Source organism: Schistocerca serialis, chromosome 1, assembly GCF_023864345.2.
Source record: "Schistocerca serialis cubense isolate TAMUIC-IGC-003099 chromosome 1, iqSchSeri2.2, whole genome shotgun sequence".
Taxonomy (NCBI): domain Eukaryota; kingdom Metazoa; phylum Arthropoda; class Insecta; order Orthoptera; family Acrididae; genus Schistocerca; species Schistocerca serialis.
In genome coordinates this window covers 69,266,271-69,286,218 of record NC_064638.1, presented here as the reverse complement: position 1 = coordinate 69,286,218, position 19,948 = coordinate 69,266,271, and the positions used below count along the sequence as shown (strand labels likewise).

The following is a 19,948-nucleotide window of genomic DNA, read 5'->3' as shown; positions in this document are numbered from 1 at the left end:
ATTCCAATCCTAGGTCAGTTCTCCTCTCCTGACTCTTACAAATCTGTTGTTCCCCTCTCACCATCCTTGTCGCAATACAGACCCGTTCAGGTTAGATGGGTTTAACGCTTTCGGCTTCCCCATTGCTCGTGAGGTAAATTTAGTGTCACATCAAGTTCCATTTCAGCAACTGGAGTCCCTATGCTCCGAGTTTTTGCTCTGTTTTCCTCTGGGCTCGGTTCTGTAATCAGTTATCAGGCCCACTTTGCTATGAAAGAGTCCGCCCGCCCTCATTTTTTCAGGTGTGGCAGGTGCCTGTCACATTGCGTGACTTTGTTAAGGCCGAATTAGACCATTTGATATACCTTCATCAGCAGAAATTTCAATATCTTGTGCAAGTACACCTCGCCTTGTGCTTACCCAAATGGCTTCAGCAGTCAGGCATAGAATTTAGTTTCCAGTCAAATTCTGTGTCTAGCGACCAGACGACTGGAGAAAAGTAGTTGTTGGACGCTGGGTTAGACTTTTGCATTTATCCACTGACTTTATTCAATTGTTCACCAAGCGGCTGCCGACAGACACACACACACACACACACACACACACACACACACACACACACACACACACACACACAAAAGGATTTAACTTTTACAAGCTTTTGGAGCCAGTGGCTGCTTCTTCTGGCAGAAGAACTGAAGGGGAAGGAAGAGCGGTGAAGGAAAAGGACAGGAGAGATTTGGGGAAAAGGGTACAGGATAGAAAAGTCACCCAGAACCCCAAGTCAGGGGACACTTTATCGGATGGGATGAGGAGGAAAGACTCTCTAACACAACATATTACGCTTGATGTGGGACAGCACCATGCCTCCAACAGGAATTTCACCATTCCTGACATCACAGAGCCCATAATGATGGCTGTCTTCCTGATGCATTGTCATCATCTACTGATGTGGCAAACATGATACTCGTCAACAACTTTGCTGAACTTCTGACTGCTGGATTCAGACTCAGTGCAGTGACACACAGTATCATGCCCACGTAGGCAGCAGAAAGAAAATAAACTGAGTTGCTTGAAAAGTATCCAACCATAACACCCCAAGAGAGCTATGTCACAGAAATGTGCACTGTATCAAAATGACTACTGGCTCACAAGTTCCATTTAGTTCCTGATTGTCTTGCTATCACAAAAGCAGAATTTGACTCAATGCTCAGTGAAGGTATTATTCACCCTTCCAGCATTCCATGGCCATCACCGTTCCACCTAGTACCCAAAAAATGTGGCATGTGGTGCTCGGGTGGTGGTTGTCATGCACTTTATGCAAGGACAATTCCAGACAGATGCCCAGTACTCTGTTAAGAGATTACAACTAGGTGATACATGGTGCAGCAGTGTTTAATGTGCTGGACTGCACAAAAGCCTTTACATAAATTCCTGTGGCATCATCATCATCATCATCATCATTAGTGCTCTGCCAAAAGGCAGGTTTTCAAATGGTAGTTCTTCAGGCAGTCTGGTCTTCTGCCATCCTCTTCAGGTCTGCATAATTTCCTCTTCCTTTATGTCGTCTATCATCTTTTATCTCCTTCCTCTCAGTCTTATCCCACAAACCAATCCTTCCAAAGCATCTGATAGCAAGCGCTCCCTTCTCAATGAATATCCCAACCAGTTCTTTTTCCTTTCTCTTACAACCTTCAGCGGACATCTTCTCTCACCAACCCTTTCCAATACTCTTTCATTACTCACTCTTTCCATCCAGCTTATTCTCTCCATTTTCCTACACATCCACATCTCAAATGCTTCTAACCTTTTTTCATCCTCTCATCCCAGCATCCATGTTTCTGCCCCATATAGCGCCACACTCCAGACAAAACATTTTCCAAGCCTTTTCCTTAGTCCTTTATCTAATTTGCCACATAAGAGTCTCCTCTTTCTGTTGAATGCCTCCTTCGCTATGGCAATTCGAGTTTTCACCTCCTGGTGACATCTCAAGTCTTCAGTTATTGTGCTTCCCAGATATTTAGATGCATTTACTTGGCTAATGGTAGATTGTCCTATTTTAATATTGGACAGTCTGCATCTTGTACTGATAACCATACTCTTTGTTTTTGCTGTGTTTATTTGCATCCCATATTCCACACAAGCTTCATTCAGATCTTTCAGCATGTTATTCACTGTCCGCTCACTTTCTGCCACTAATACCATGTCATCAGCAAATCTTATACATTCTATTCTCTTTCCACCAATACATATTCCTCTGTTCCCATCTAAACTTTTCGCAATAATCTCTTCAAGCTATACGTTAAACAACAGTGGGGAAAGGCAACAACCTTGTCTAACACGTCATCCAATGCTGCTTCCTTCTGACATTTTATTTCCAATCCTTATCCTTACTTTCTGGTGTAAATATAGATTCTGTATCAGTCGTCTCTCTTTCCAATCTACTCCTTTCCTCTTCAAAATATCCATCAGCTTGTTCCACTGAACTCTGTCAAAAGCCTTTTCTAAGTCTATAAAAACAGTAAAGATTTCTCTACCTTTTTCCGTATATCTTTCCCCTATAGCTCTTAAACAGGCCAATAGCATCTCTTGTTCCTTTCCAAATCCGAACTTCTCCTCTGCAATCCCTCTATGCAGCTTGCCATATAGCCTTCTATTCAACACTCTCAGCAAGACTTTAGCTGCATGAGAAATTAGACTGATGGTCCGGTGCTCTTCACATTTTTTAGTGTTTCTCTTTTTCTCTATTGGTATCATCACTGTTGCAACAAAGTCCTCATGCCATTCCCCTTTGTAATACATCTTGTTACAAAGGTGTGCCTTGTTTCCCAAACTCTTCAACAGTTTTGCTGGCAAATCATCAATTCCACATGCCTTCCTATTCTTCATCTCCTCCAGCGCCTTTTCTACTTCTGCTTCCAAGATGGTAAGTCCATTTCCATCTTCCGGCACATATTGCTCCTCTTAAACCTTAATTTCACTTTGCATTTCATCCCACTTATACAGACATTCAATATATTCTTGCCATCTGTTCAAAACCTTCTGTGGTTCTTCTGCTAGAGTACCATCCGCTCTTTCTGTTTCCATGTTATTCCTCTTTCTTTTATGTTCAAAAACTATCTCACTAGCCAGTCTATACACCATTTCATACTTTCCCTCTTTCTCCATTTTCTCTATTTCGTAGCATTTCTGTTTCATCCATTTTCCTCTTGCTTCTTCAGCTTCTCTTCTTAATTCATTATTCAGTTTCCTGTACCTCTTTATGCCTTCTTCAGTTTCTACACTTTTCCACTTTCTCCACTCTTCCATCTTTTTCAACATGTTTTCTGTTATCCATTCTTTCCTGGTGCTTTGGGATACTCTAATTCCTAGTACTTCTTTGGCAGAGTCCATGAGTCCTTCCCTCATTTTTATCCATTTGTCATTAACACTTTCATCAACACTACCTCTTTGCCATTTTTCCATGAATCTGTTCTCCAAATCTGATGCCCTTCCTAACCCTTTGAGTTTTTCTGTGTTTAGTATTTCCTTTGCTGTACCTCTCCAGACTTTTTCAACTTCACTTGTATTTTTCCCATTACTAGGTTGTGGTCTGAATTTATATCCGCTCCTGGATAAGATTTAGCATTATTCAAACAGTTCCTAAACCTTTTTTGTATCAGGATGTAGTCCAACTGATATCTTTCCCTATTCAAATTTGATATCCATGTGTAACGTCTCCTTTTGTGGTGTTCAAATAATGTGTTACCCACTGCTAATGAACTTTCTTTACAGAAACTAATTAGTCATTCCCCTCTCTCATTTCTTATTCCTAATCCAAATTTTCGTAATGCATCTTCATCTCTTCCTTCACCCACCGCTGCATTCCAGTCCCCCATGATGATAACGTAGGCATTTCTATTTTCTTTCTTGACGAGTTCTTGTATTTTCTCGTAATATTCTTTCGTTTCCTCATCTCTATGCTGGCTGGTTGGCATATATCCCTGTATTAATACCAAATCTTTTGAACTACCCTTCAGTCATATCATCATCAATCTTCCATCCATATATTGTACCTTCATTACCTTATTTTTCAACTTATGCCCTATCAATATTCCTACTCCATTTTCACCACTCAAGAGCTTATAATCTCCACTTTCTATCTCCCCATTCTCACCCCATCTCATTTCACACAAACTGGGGGCATCTAATGTGTTCCTTTTCATCTCCTGTTTTGCATTCTCTAGCTTTCCTTCTTGCAGTAGTGTCCTCACATTCCATGTTCTAATCCTTATCTTTCCTCCCTTTACGGTCCCTTTCTTCCTTTCAAATGTGTCTACTTTCAGTGTGTTCCCCTCCCGGAGATCCGAATGAGGGAAGTTTTAACTCCGGAATCTTTCACATGGAGACATACCATGTACTGCTTGGGAATGTAATGTGGTAGTTTCCTGTTACTTTCCACATAGGCAGTAGGATGCCCAGCCTTAAGTCTGCCGCTCACCATGAGTCAGACACTGTCTGTAGCCGGCCCTCTCGGGTTCAGTCACTACTTCTACTCTTTTTGAACCCAAAGAGAAAAGGTGCCTCTTCCGCCAGCTCGGCCGTACTGAAGTCCATCTTCTCCGCCTCTGCTGCCGTTGAGGTCTTCAATGTATCCCTGGCAAGGGGCCCTTACGAGGTACTAACACCTGGGCCAGGTGAAACAAGGTTTTTTAACGAGGTGTTACTCCTCCCACTCCTCCTTTCTCAACCAGGCTTGGGACCAGCTATGGCGGTGTGGTAGATGAAGATATTCCAAAATCAGCTATAATCACACTCTTCAGCTTGTTCAAGAATCAGTTTATGATATTTTGTTTCTTGCAGTGCTGCTCAGCCTTGAAAAAAGTTAATTTACTCTGTGTTGCACAATTTGCCATTCTGTTTTGCATAACTATATGACATCCAAACCTTTTAGCAGCTGCAGAACAACACCAATAACCGTTGGTAGATGTTTTAAAATGCTAAGAACAGCTAGGAATGGTGTTAAATACTGCCAAAGGTGTTTCTTATAAACCACAGATTACCTTCTTAGGTCATGTAATTTTGTTATGAGGGCCACTGCTGCTACCCAAGAAAGTAGAAGCAATTGTGAAGATCTCATGGCCAGAAAGAATTACGCCATTTCTTGGGAATGTTGAAATTTTTTGCAGTCATCTGCCCCTTCAGCCAAGTTGCAAGAACAGCTGGTGGCAACACTTTCTTGACCTAAAACTAAGGGGAATTCACTGATCAATGGACAGATGCGATGAGTCTGCTTTTGATGCAGACAAGCAAAGCATAACAAATACTGCACTCCTAACCTACTCCACGTTGGATGCACCACTTACGTTGATGGTTGATTCCAGCCAGACTGCTATCAGTGCGGCACTTAGATAGAAAGTCGATGGTGCTTGGCAAACACTGGCCTCCTTCTCACACAAGCTCTCATCTTTGCAACAAAACTGGAGCACTTGCAATCATGAGCTTCTTGCTGTACATGAATCAACCAAGAACTTTCACCACCAGTTGGAAGCCAGAGAGTTTACACCATCACAAGCGGCTTGTTTAAACCTTCAGACAGAATACCAGTAAGTGTTCACCATGATAGTATAGTGTTCACCACAACAGTATAATCATCCGGAGTTCATTGGCCAGTTCAGTGCCAACATCTGCCATATTTCAGGGACTGACCACATGGTTGCCAACTGTGTGTGTGTGTGTGTGTGTGTGTGTGTGTGTGTGTGTGCGCGCGCGTGTGTGTGTGTGTGTGTTGGGGCTTATGGGATCTCAATGTTGAGGTCATCAGCGCCCTGACACACATTAAAAGGAACGAATGTGGACAGACCTAATAAAACTGAAGCACAGTTGCCAACTGTCCATCTCTAGTTAACAGTGTAATGGATGTTATTGATTTTGTCCAACTTGCCAAGGAACAAGACTCTACTCAAGAACTCCAGAAACTACTGAATGGTGCCTTATCCTTCCTTCTATTACAGCTGGTAGAAATTCTTGCTTCAGACATTAAGCTATATTGTGTCACGTCCTTTCCTGCCGGTCGCATTCTGCAGACGTGCTTCTGACAGCTTTCACAGCCTGTGCCATCCTGGCATTAGAGTGAGTCACATGATTTCAAAATTTTTTTCTGGCCTGGTATGAAAAAGTATTGCTGTGAGTGGACCCGTGCATTCCTTCAGTGTCAGCACAATAAGATATCCTGACATGTGCATGCACCAGTTATTAATTTTCAATGTAAAAGAAACACACTTTGTACACATGCACATCGTCCACTTCCTGCAGCAAATGGTCAGCGCTATGTATTAACTGCAACTGATCATTTCACTCATTGGCCAGAAGCTATGCTAGTCAACAGCATATCGGCAGAAACCATAACCTTTACATTAAATTGATTTTTGCATATCACATGTCCACTGCACATCATAACGGACTGTGGCTGTCAGTTTGAATTGGAGTTATGTACTCCACTTAGTAAATTGTGCGGCACTCTTCATCAAAGGACAGGCAGCTGCCACCGACAGAGCAATGACTTGATCAAACATGGCAACATTCTTTAGAGACCATACTGATGTTTCATGACACTAGCTCAATTGCCTAACCTGCAGTTTTGCTTGGTCTTCACACCACATACAAATCAGACTTCGATTCATCACCAGCGGAGCATATGTAAGGTGAAGCACTTCAACTGTCTGGTAAGTTCATTGACCCAAGTTCCATACCAGACATCATTTGTCACTTAAGGGAACATATGAAACACATTTTCCATTGTCAAGCCTCAGGCATCAAAACATGGAATGACACCTTCATAGCTGGATCAAGATAAGCAGACATATATGCATGTCATATTATGAACAGATGGTGTTGAAGCATCACTACAACTCCTATACACAGGCCCATATCAAGTTATCAAAAGAGGAGCACAAATTTTGGACATATTATTAAATGGTAAGACTACTATGATGTCAGCTGACACAATGAAACATGCATACATTTTCCCAGAAGTGATGCCCACATTCATATTGTGCAACCAGCCTAAGCCTCAAGCACAAGTTCTGTCATCCAAAGCAGACTCACTATCTGAACGAAGAACATGCTTGCACATTCAGTGCACTTTCCTGCAAGATTTTTGGATGATGCCCCGCTTCCACCAAGGGAACTGATGTAACGGTCGAGATTGTCACCTCCTGTGCTTGTCAGAGCTGTCACGGAGTTCATGCACAACCCAACAGCGATGCTATTGTTCAGCATTGGCAGTTGATGTTTTCTGTGTGTTCCTTGTGTCAATCCATGAAAGCAACAATGTGTTACTACTTCCTTGAAATAGAGATAGATCTCAACTACCTTCTAATCTAAAGCAAAAACCTAGTCTCAAGCGTTAACAGAATATCTCATCACAAGATCTGTTTACATTAATAAAATATTATTATTCCTGGTACATCAGTGTTTATATTGTGTGTGCTATTTTGGTTGCATTCCTCAAACATGAAAACGTAATTAGTTTGGACAATTCACTCTTAGTCTTGCCAACAAAACTATGTTTGCATGTTATCTTATTCCCCTGCCCTATCTAGTTTTGGCATACTGTATTTATGACTGCAGTCACTGATTTGTGTTAGTGTTTAGGCTCCCATCTTTTTAGCAGTTTTGAGGAAGAAGATGAAGAAGAAGACAGGAAAATTTTCGTTGGTCATGTTTTGTATTTTATTATGTACTGAAATTAATAAAACTTCTAACACATTTGAGTAATATATCTACAAATACATGCACATAGAATAAAATTTTATCACTTTTTAATTATTACTGTAACAACTCACAACTGCAATACTATCTGTTATTTTCTGTATATTAATAGAAGTTTACAGTAAGATTATCTCAAAAACACTTTCTGAATGAAATATGTATTATCATTCAGATTTCTCACTGACCAGTTGTCCATGAAGTGTCACTGTATGTAGTATACAACATCCATTTTGTTGGTTGGTTAGTTTGCAGAAGGAGACCAGACAGCGTGGTCATCGGTCTCATCGAATTAGGGAAGTATGGGGAAGGAAGTCGGCCGTGCCCTTTCAGAGGAACCATCCCGGCATTTGCCTGGAGTGATTTAGGGGAATCACGGAAAACCTAAATCAGGATGGGAAGGCGAGTCCAGTGTCTAACCACATCCATTTTGTCCTAAATTGTATTCTGCACAGCTACTGTACTAGACAGACTTGGTGTCAAGCCTTTCATTGCCAAGTACAATAACAACGTAAGGGGATTCATTGTATGATGTAGTACTTTTATTGTTTGCCCGCCATTTTTGTTTGTACTTAACTTGGGATCACTTATTTGGATATTATGCCCACTTCCTACAGTTATAGTGTCACATGTGTGATTTGATTATTTCCTGAACTCTTACCCAAGTATGGCTATTCTGATGGAATGTACTTAAAGTGCAGCACTCTTTTGTGAATTTACTTCAACAATATAAACATAACTACCCATATTTTAGAATGATTTATGTTCCAGGCAAACACTTTAAAATGCCATCACAGGAGGAAGTTTACACTAAGACTTTTTTCTACATACAATGACAGTCAGAATGGTAAAATGTCATTCAGACAACCTATGGTGGCTGCAACCAGTGTAACACGCAATTTTAATTACAGATGTTACACAACAACAAAAATTTTAAAATTGTCAATAAAAATATAATTGTTCACTAAAATATCTGAAAAGAAGAAAGAAAGAAAGAAAAAAAAAAAACAATAACAACAACAACTCACCAGGCTTTGGAATAAAAGCTAGCCTCATGCTTATTGACAAATTTTCTCCATCACAGCCAGAAACATCAAAGTCTCGTGGTATATTTTGCATATTTGGTTCATGCATAGAGATTCTTCCTGTGGCAGTGCGAGTTATGTAACAACCAAATATGCGTTCGGCTGAGTCTGAATTTAGGAGTGGATAAAGTGTCTGAAAAATTAAATTATTACTGTAACATCAAAAACTTTTTGTGTTCATAAAATTATGGTGTGATTTCAGATACCAATAAATACCGTGATAATACAAAGTCTATTTCTGGTACAATGTGTCCAAAGTTATTCTTGAAAGTTTTCATATTATGAAGTCCAAGTGGTTATGACTACCATAGTAAAATATTGCTGCCAATTAGAATGGAGACAACACAAAGGAAACTGTTTGAAATTGTACAGTTTCAAGTGTCATAAAAAATTATAATTCTTAATATGAATTTTTTTCTTCGCTAAAAGGAAAAATAGTCCCCAGTCTCTCGAAGAGACTCTTCCCTGCTTCAGGCGATTGCTGTCATTCTACATTCATCAGAAGACTGATACAAGTGGCAAAGGTTGAGGAGTTACATTTGTTGTAGTTTTAGATGACACTGAATCAAGACATGGGATGGCACCGCAAATAGTATATAAGCGCACATCCAGTAAACTTCAAAGTGATGATTGGAGTCAGCTAAGTGAATGGTAATGAAGTTAATTCATTTTTAATTGTTCATCATGATACCAATAACAGTCAGTCAGTTTGTCGTATGCATGCAAATTTTGCATATCAACAGCTAAGAGCATAGTCATGGGAACGGTTAGTTTCTTTTCTAGAACTAACAGCAATTTTATAAATTCTTTTCGGATGTAACAAAAGACTACTGAAACAACTACTTGGACTAGTTTCAACAGCATATCTCAAGTTACAAGCATCCATCTGTTCATTTGACAAATGATTAACAATCATTCTAAAGAGTAGGGTATTTAGTTCTACAAGTGCATTCTAGATATTGATTTCTTTATGAAATTGCTGCTGGTTCATTGTTCTCCAGTTGTACTTACCAATGAAATGTATGATAAATAGCTTTACAAACTTACTAATGAATGTGGAATTATTGATAATTGTGGTAATTGTCTGTTGCACATTGTGTAATATCAATAAATGTTCCAAAGATTTTATACTACTAGGGCATACTTCATTTCTTGGTCACTTACATGAAGTAAGTACTTGTTAGTTAAGGTTCCAAAGACAGTTCTAAGTACTCGTATATTAACACCAAAATCAAATCAGCCCTGTTTATGTCTAATAAGACTGCTATGTGGTAAAAGATCTAAAAAGCAACAGATTTCCTCATTACAGCCCACAAATACTATTTCAAGTTGTGTTTTAGCTGTAATTCACTAAAGTACCATGAAATTTTTAGGTCCCATATCATAAGATTGACAGAAATTGATTCAGTAACATTAATGAGTTCATGTAAAAACTGGAATAGCTCTTCTACTTCACTTAGATTAATTACACATCAAAATAGGTTTAAAACTCTCATATAGATTGTTCCATGAAATTCTGAGCAGAAAAAAAAGAAAGGCTCCACTCCGTAAGTAACATTGTGTGATTTTTCCAGTTTCCCGCTTGCTCAGTCTTTCTGCACCTTGACGTGTGTGTCATAGCTTCAGTTGTTGCTTGAAAGTGCTGACTATTTCTTTTTGTCATTATCTGAATTATTTAAGTAATGTATGACACACTATGGTACATTCTATGAATGTACAATTCCTGAACTCCGGTTAGCATGTAGAAAGTAATCTACAGTATTTAACAAAACAGCGATCTAGTGGTGATGCCTCCAATTCTAAATTTGCAGAAAATTACTACAATCAAGTAAAGAAGGCAGGTGACTTTTGCAACAGTTATTCTGTACTTACGTCTTTACACCCGAGACCTTACCGTGCATCATGTGTCCAGGCATTACTTCTAGATGATACACCATACAGTGGCTTGGTGTGATAAACGGCAGCTAGCTGTAAATGTGAGAATTTGTAAGTTAATGCAGATGAGTAGGAAAAACAAACCTGTAATGTCCGGATACAGCATTGAAGTGTACTGCTTCACAGAGTCACATTGTTTAAATATCTGTGTGCACCACTGCAAAACCACTGTACAGTGCTTGACGGAGGGTACCCTGTACCACTACTAGTCAATTACTTTCCTGTTCCACTCCCAAATAGAGCAAAGGAAAAACAAAACTCTACACGGATCCTTATCTCCATATGACCCCTAATTTCTTGTATCTTGTCTTTGTCACCCTTAAGCAAACTGTATGCTGGCAGCAGTAGAATCATTCCCCAGTCATGTTCAAATGCTGATTCTCTAAATTTTCTCAATAGTGCTCCTTGAAGAGAACATCACCTTCCCTCCAGGGATTCCCATTTGAGTTCTCAAAGCATTTCCGTAACACTTAAGTGTTGTTTCAACCTACTAGTAACAAATCTAGTAGCCTGCCTCTAAATTGCTTCAATGTCCTCCTTCAATTCATCTTGGTATGGATATCAAATATTTGAGCAGTATTCAAGAATAGGTTGCACCAGTGTCCTATATGTGGTCTCCTTTACAGATGAACCACAATCCTCACATGCTTGTTCCATTTCGTATCGTTTTGCAATGTTGCGCATAGATATTTAAACAATGTGGCTGTGTCAAATAATACACTTTAATGCTGTATCCGGACATTTCAGGTTTGTTTTTCCTACTCATCTGCATTAACTTACATATTCCCACATTTAGCTGCCATTCATCACACCAACTAGAAAGTTTGTCTAAGTCATTATGTATCTTCCACAGTCACTCAACTTCGACACCTTACCATACACCACAGCATCATCAGCAAACAACTGCAAATTGTTGCCCATTCTGTCCGTCAAATCATTTATGTACACAGAAAACAACAGTGGTCCTATCACACTTCCCCAGTGCACTACTGATGATACCCTTGTCTCTGATGAACTCGCCATCAAGAACAACATAGTCGTTTCTATTGCTTAAGAAGTCTTTGAGCCACACACATATCTGTGAACTTATTCCATGTGCTTGTATATTATTTAACAGCCTGCAATTGGGCACCAAGTCAAATGCTTTCCAGAAATCTAGGAATATGGAATCTATCTGTTGCCCTTCATCCATAATTCACATTATATCTTGTGAGAGAAGGGCAAGCTGAGTTTCGAATGAGCTACACTTTCTAAAACCATGCTGATTCGTGGACATAAGCTTCTCTGTCTCAATAAAATTTATTGTATTTGAACTGAGAATATGTTCAAGGATTCTGCAGAAAACCAAAGTTCAGGATATTAGTCTGTAATTTTGCAGAACCATTCTCCTACCCTTCTTATATACAGGAGTCACACGGGCTTTTCCCAGTCACTTGGGACTTTGTGCTGCTTGAGATATTTATGATAAATGCAAGCTAGGTAAGGAGCCAATGCCTTAAAGCACTCTTTGCAAGACCAAATTGGGGTTCAATCTGGACCTGGTGACTTATTTGCTTTCAAAGTTTCCAGTTGTTTATCTACACCAGGGATGCTTATTACTGTGTCTAGCCGATGGTCAAATGACAATATGTTCGTATGGTTCTCCTGGGTGAACGATTTCTTGAACACAAAATTAAGAACAGAGCATTAAGAGTTTGCAATTGCTTACTCAAAAAGATTGTGAATGGTGAACATGATCTGACACCGTATTTTGTGAGTGATGAAGCTTGGTTTTACCTTTCTGGCCATGTGAATTGAGAATCTCTACTGCTCCCTCAAAAATCTTCACACTGTGTATCAAATTTGTCACAAGAAAGAGAAATAGAGTTTGGTGTGCAGTTTATAGCAGTCAAATTATCAGCCTCATGTTCTTATAAACTAGCGTCAATAGAGCCATTTGTGTTCAAATTTTAAGAAGTTCTACTCTCAATTAAAGGAACACGAAAGACAGTACTATTTTACACAGGAAGTTGGAACTACATACCCCGTGTCTAAATTGATCTCTTGTATTCTACGTGTATAATCTGCAATCCACTGTGAAAAGCATTGTAAAGGGTACTTCCCTTTTAACACATACTGGTATTTCATCACATTCTGCTTAATTATGGAGTGCAGGAAGAATGATTGCTTAGACACCTCTGAGTATGCTATAATTATTCTAAGCTTTTCTTTGATGACCCTACAGGACTGATACACAAGAAGCTGTAGTATATTCCTAGATTCTACAGTTAATATTGATTCTTAAAACTTTGTAAGTAGGCTTTCAAGGGAGAGTTTGCATCATTCTTTAGGTGTCTGCCAGTTCTCATTTTTCAGCATCATTGTGACATATTCTGTGGGTTTAATAAACCTGTGACCATTTGTTCTCTGCTTCTTTGTGTACTTTCAATGCCCTCAGTTATTTGATATAAATCCCACACACTTGAGCAATATTCTAGGATGGGAAACACTTGTTTTATAGGCAGTCTCTTTCACAGACTGACAGCATTTTTGCCAGTAATGAATAGAGGTCTGCCAGCTGTTTTACCTGTGACTGAGGCTATGTGATCATTCCACTGCATGTCCCTATATTTGTATGAGCTGACTGATTCCAATTCTGACACATTGTGGTGCACACAAATTTACATTTCTGGACATTTACAGAAAGTTGCTATCCTTCTCACTCCTTCAAACTCTTATCATGAACTGGCTGCATATTTATGCAGATTTTTTAAGATAGTATTCCATTACACACTATTACGTCATTTGCAAAAGTCTGAGATTACCCTTAACACCAGAAGTATCAGACACTGCCGTGCCACTAGTAGTACCATGTGGTTCATTGTTAAAACTAATAAGCAAAACATTATTACAATGTTTTTCTTTATAAAAAGACTGAAACAGAGTCAAAATATACTGTTTATGTAAGTACTAATAGCATTTTTTCTTTTACAGACAATTAAGGTAAGTATTGAGTATATGTGAAAGATTCTAACATGCATCAGGTGACTAAAATGCTCCGCATGTTTTCTTTCTTATGGCAATCAAGGAACTAAAACATAAGAATAAACAACTTAAGTCTATAATTATAAATACTTGGAAATATTTGCGAACAATGAGTTGACAGAACTGTCTAAACTGGGATGGGCTCACACTTCAGACATCCGACATGAGTTTTTGCTTGGCAGCTTTTGCAGACATACTTGTTGCACTTGAAGCATTCATTTGATGTTTTGCAGGAAACCTGAATTTGAGAAAGCTTTCTATTTCAATATTGGCCAGGGCCAGTATCAAATGCTTGGAAGAGGAGATTGTCTCTCTCTGCAGTTTTTAGGGGGCAACAAGCTCATCTTCTACTCTGAGGATAAAGTCTCGATGTGAAATCTTCTTAGAGATATCTAACTTAAAAATTGTGTGAGCATTGATCATGACAAGGTCAAGATTACTGTAAAAGAGATGCAAAGGCCATTAGTGGGTGCCAGCTTGGACACTGCAGTATCTAGCCATTTGGTCAAATATATTGACACCATCCTTAGTTTCATTATAAAAATTCTCAGTATTCTCATTCACCTCACATTCAACATGCATGTTACTCAGAATAAGGTTTTTTTTTTCTTTTTCCCTTGGCTAACTGTGAGAAGATTGTTGCCTGACTTGTACACGTGTCTTGCATACGATGTGTCGTCTCCACTTCGTGCCACAGGAGGGACCTCTCTGAGTGATCTCTGAAGACTGCCAACTAAACCTATTCCTTTTAGTTTCATCTCATCCACCAGTTACATGGAGGTGAAGAAGTTGTCAGTTGTGATGTTATGACCACAGTGAGGAATGGCTGAGCCAGCTTCATAATGAGGTGACCAACACCCTTGCTTGGATTACAAGTTTCATGTTTGCCACCATAAGGGACTCCATTCAGGATGTAGTGCTTGTCAGCATCACACAAAAGCCAGTATTTTATCACGTACTTACCAGGTATACCCGGTGTGTACTGTATGAATGGACAGCTGCACTTGCAAGGATACAGTTGCTCATTGACTGTCATGTTCTGGTCTGGCTTCTAGCAGGCAATGCAGTTTTCAGAAAACTGATTCCATATTTCTGAAGCAGGCAAAATTTATAAGTTTCCTTATGTTATCTTCTTGATGACTGCATATTCCTGCAAATCTGTTCCTTTACATAGTGCTTTGTACGAAATACCCCGAGCACCATATGCTTAATGAGCATAGAGTAATCCAATGAAAGCATCTTGTTCTTCCAGGTTTTGGGACCACTCATTATCACCAAGTGTGCTGTGAGCCTTTGATTCAATGTACTTTTTCAACAGTTTTGGGAATGGGTTGATGACATATAGCCACAATGCAGAGAGTGGCTAGTCATCTACAACATGTCAATTGGAATGTCCTGTCAGCCTGGGTATCTACCACACCACCTTCTGGACACTGCGTCTATCTGCTATGTCACCTGGCTCAATCTGTTTCCACTCATTCATGAAACATTCTCCAGATAGTAGAGAATATTGGCCTCTGTAAAGCCACGTAATTTTGAAATCGTATCTTCAACAATGCAAACTCACGAATATAAACAGCAAGCTCATATTGTTGGTTTCAGGACTGCCTCAGCCCACTCTGCTTGAACAGACAAAGACGTACTGACAAGAAACTTCTGTAAGGTTCATGCATCTGATTTCTGCTGTTGTATAAGAGAACTATTAGCAGTGCCCCAGACAGCGATGTAGGACGGGGGACGGGGTGCTTCCCCATTGTAGAATGTGTTACCCTGTGGCTTCCAAGCATCACTTCGTAGGTCTGCATGTCACCGGTCTATAGAAAATGGAAAGCCACGCTGATATGAAGTATTGCCTGACCTCCGAATTCGTCGCATTTCACGTTCTTTTTGGCCCAAAGTGTCGTAGTATACTCCAGTATCTCTGAATAACATCAAGGCATGCCCAGCAACTGTTTAGTGTTTGAAAACTGCAGTTACTTATATCAAATTGTGTTAAAATGCGTATTGGTCAAAAATTACCCACATGGTACTACTGGTATAACAGGTACATTTTTCATAATTCTAGGTGGGCTAGGGAGATGAAATTCTCATGTGTTGCAAAACCCTGCAAATGATGAAAAGTCACAGGAGCATTTGGTTCTGTGATGATTGTGGACTTGGGGGGGGGGGGGGGGGGGGGGGGTGCCTTGAAAAACCTTTATGGGTAAAAAATGACCCACATTGTACTTCTAGTGTTGTTCCCCTGGGCATTAATAAGAAACATTAACAGTGTGTTGTCATTTTGAAAATTTTTTATAATTTTAAATGGAAGATGTTTTTCTGTGACTGAATATGTATATTAGTGCTGTTGGGCTGTTTGTATCTTGAACATACTGCATGTGATGACATTAATAAATAGTGAATTAGCTTGAAAGTGAGTTAAATCTCTGTGCTGCTATATGTGCTTAAACACTTCACATCAATCTGCCACAGGTGAGTGGTTACCTTCTTCATTTTTATTAGCTGTGTCCATTCTGAACTATCCATTATTATAGTATTCTGTACACAGTTACATATGTATGTGAACTGTCAAGTTACCTTTCCCACATACCTCAAATATCGCCAGGCACTTTTTATGCAGAAAGCAAATTATTCCTAACTCCCATCTGTAACATATTCTACAAAAATACCTATTAAGCAGCCAATGAGTTAAACCATTTTCAGCTTAAGTGGAACATATAGTACAAATGAAAAGCACTAGTGCTAACAATCTGAATTTAGTTCATTATTTTAAAAGTATTGAACAGTATTAGCAAGACTTAAAACAATTACTGCTGGTGATGTCGTTGTCGATTTGCCATCTGTTGCGAATAAAGCATAAAAAGTCATGTGGGAGTGCACCATTCCTTTGCTATGTTATTAGAAGAAGTAAAATAGAGTTCTTGTTTTTAAATGAGCCACTCTGATAGTTAATTTTAATTACAAAAGGTGGAGTAAGAGCAGTGGAAGTAGGGTACGTGAGCATTCACCTTGCAGTGCTCAGTATGTAGATTGCTGCGTCAGCTGACTCCACGTGACATGCTGGTAATGAATGAAAGCTGTCTACGAGGAATAAAAGCTGTTGGTTTTGCTATCATTACTCCCAGTGATTTACATGGTGGGCTTAAGTCCATAGATTGACTGCATGCATGTATTTATGTACTGCGTTAAGAATAAAGACATGCACAATTAACTGCATGATGACAATTAGTACTTATCACCTACTTATTCTTCATGACCTCCCACCTCACCGCTATTCATCCTGAACAAAATCCCTTATCCATATAATTCCCGTTGCAGGTTGCCTATCTTCGACCTTCTAGGGATAATAAAAATAAGATTTTCAATATTTCATATAATTACGGATCAAATTTAAAACAATTAAAATGCTGTCATAATTTGCATATTAAGAACTATAGTTTACATTAAAGGTTTAATAACAGTAAGTCCATTAGTAAAGTTAGAAACTGTATATGGGTCGTATGGCAGTGGAACCTATGACCCGCAAATTACTCAGACTACAATCATCCAGTATTTGAGAATGAGAGCTCTTAGCAACTTCCAATATACTTTACACTTAATTTTAAACATTTTCAAAACTTCTACTCGCTGACAAAGCACTGGTGTGGCAGAGAGACCTCAACACCGTATGTTGCTCCACAGAGTAATTCAAGCAGAGGTCTTCCTTGGAAAAATGTTTACACTGTTGTGTAAAAAGGAATTGTTGTTGTTGTGGTCTTCAGTCCTGAGACTGGTTTGATGCGGCTCTCCATGCTACTCTATCCTGTGCAAGCTTTTTCATCTCCCAGTACCTACTGCAACCTACATCCTTCTGAATCTGCTTAGTGTATTCATCTCGTGGTCTCCCTCTACGATTTTTACCCTCCACGCTGCCCTCCAATACTAAATTGGTGATCCCTTGATGCCTCAGAACATGTCCCACCAACCGATCCCTTCTTCTGGTCAAGTTGTGCCACAAACTTCTCTTCTCCCCAATCCTATTCAATACTTCCTCATTAGTTATGTGATCTACCCATCTAATCTTCAGCATTCTTCTGTAGCACCACATTTCGAAAGCTTCTATTCTCTTCTTGTCCAAACTATTTATCGTCCATGTTTCACTTCCATACATGGCTACACTCCATACGAATACTTTCAGAAATGACTTCCTGACAGTTAAATCAATGCTGGATGTTAACAAATTTCTCTTCTTCAGAAACGCTTTCCTTGCCATTGCCAGCCTACATTTTATATCCTCTCTACTTCGACCATCATCAGTTATTTTGCTCCCCAAATAGCAAAACTCCTTTACTACTTTAAGTGCCTCATTTCCTAATCTAATTCCCTCAGCATCACCCGACTTAATTAGACTACATTCCATTATCCTTGTTTTGCTTTTGTTGATGTTCATCTTATATCGTCCTTTCAAGACACTGTCCATTCCATTCAACTGCTCTTCCAAGTCCTTTGCTGTCTCTGACAGAATTACAATGTCATCGGCGAACCTCAAAGTTTTTATTTCTTCTCCCTTAATTTTAATACCCACTCCGAATTTTTCTTTTGTTTCCTTTACTGCTTGCTCAATATACAGATTGAACAACATCGGGGAGAGGCTACAACCCTGTCTTACTCCCTTCCCAACCACTGCTTCCCTTTCATGTCCCTCGACTCTTATAACTGCCATCTGGTTTCTGTACAAATTGTAAATAGCCTTTCGCTCCCTGTATTTTACCCCTGCCACCTTTAGAATTTGAAAGAGAGTATTCCAGTCAACATTGTCAAAAGCTTTCTCTAAGTCTACAAATGCTAGAAACGTAGGTTTGCCTTTCCTTAATCTTTCTTCTAAGATAAGTCGTAAGGTCAGTATTGCCTCACGTGTTCCAGTGGTTCTACGGAATCCAAACTGATCTTCCCCGAGGTTGGCTTCTACTAGTTTTTCCATTCGTCTGTAAAGAATTCGTGCTAGTATTTTGCAGCTGTGACTTATTAAGCTGATAGTTCGGTAATTTTCACATCTGTCAACACCTGCTTTCTTTGGGATTGGAATTATTATATTCTTCTTGAAGTCTGAGGGTATTTCGCCTGTTTCATACATCTTGCTCACCAGATGGTAGAGTTTTGTCAGGACTGGCTCTCCCACGGCCGTCAGTAGTTCCAATGGAATATTGTCTACTCCGGGGGCCTTGTTTCGACTCAGGTCTTTCAGTGCTCTGTCAAACTCTTCACGCAGTAACATATCTCCCATTTCATCTTCATCTACATCCTCTTCCATTTTCATAATATTGTCCTCAAGTACATCGCCCTTGTATAGACCCTCTATATACTCCTTCCACCTTTCTGCTTTCCCTTCTTTGCTTAGAACTGGGTTTCCATCTGAGCTCTTGATATTCATACAAGACGTTCTCTTATCTCCAAAGGTCTCTTTAATTTTGCTGTAGGCGGTATCTATCTTACCCCTAGTGAGATAGGCCTCTACATCCTTACATTTGTCCTCTAGCCATCCCTGCTTAGCCATTTTGTACTTCCTGTCGATCTCATTTTTGAGACGTTTGTATTCCTTTTTGCCTGTTTCATTTACTGCATTTTTATATTTTCTCCTTTCATCAATTAAATTCAATATTTCTTCTGTTACCCAAGGATTCCTACTAGCCCTCGTCTTTTTACCTATTTGATCCTCTGCTGCCTTCACTATTTCATCCCTCAAAGCTACCCATTCTTCTTCTACTGTATTTATTTCCCCCATTCCTGTCAATTGTTCCCTTATGCTCTCCCTGAATCTCTGTACAACCTCTGGTTCTTTTAGTTTGTCCAGGTCCCATCTCCTTAAATTCCCACCTTTTTGCAGTTTCTTCAGTTTTAATCTACAGGTCATAACCAATAGATTGTGGTCAGAGTCCACATCTGCCCCTGGAAATGTCTTACAATTTAAAACCTGGTTCCTAAATCTCTGTCTTACCATTATATAATCTATCTGATACCTTTTAGTATCTCCAGGGTTCTTCCATGTATACAACCTTCTTTCAAGATTCTTAAACCAAGTGTTAGTTATGATCATGTTGTGCTCTGTGCAAAATTCGACCAGGCGGCTTCCTCTTTCATTTCTGTCCCCCAATCCATATTCACCTACTATGTTTCCTTCTCTCCCTTTTCCTACACTC

At 39.4% G+C, this 19,948-nt stretch overlaps 1 protein-coding gene across 1 annotated transcript in view; it reads right to left on the bottom strand.

Moving 5' to 3' along the window:
* LOC126470012 (DNA polymerase theta-like) overlaps positions 1-19,948 on the bottom strand; it is a 347,322-nt gene that overhangs the window by 22,377 nt on the left and 304,997 nt on the right. The window contains exon 24 of the mRNA XM_050097913.1: positions 8,757-8,946. Within this exon, the coding sequence (XP_049953870.1) occupies positions 8,757-8,946 (190 nt within the window). The remainder of the gene's footprint in view (positions 1-8,756; positions 8,947-19,948) is intronic.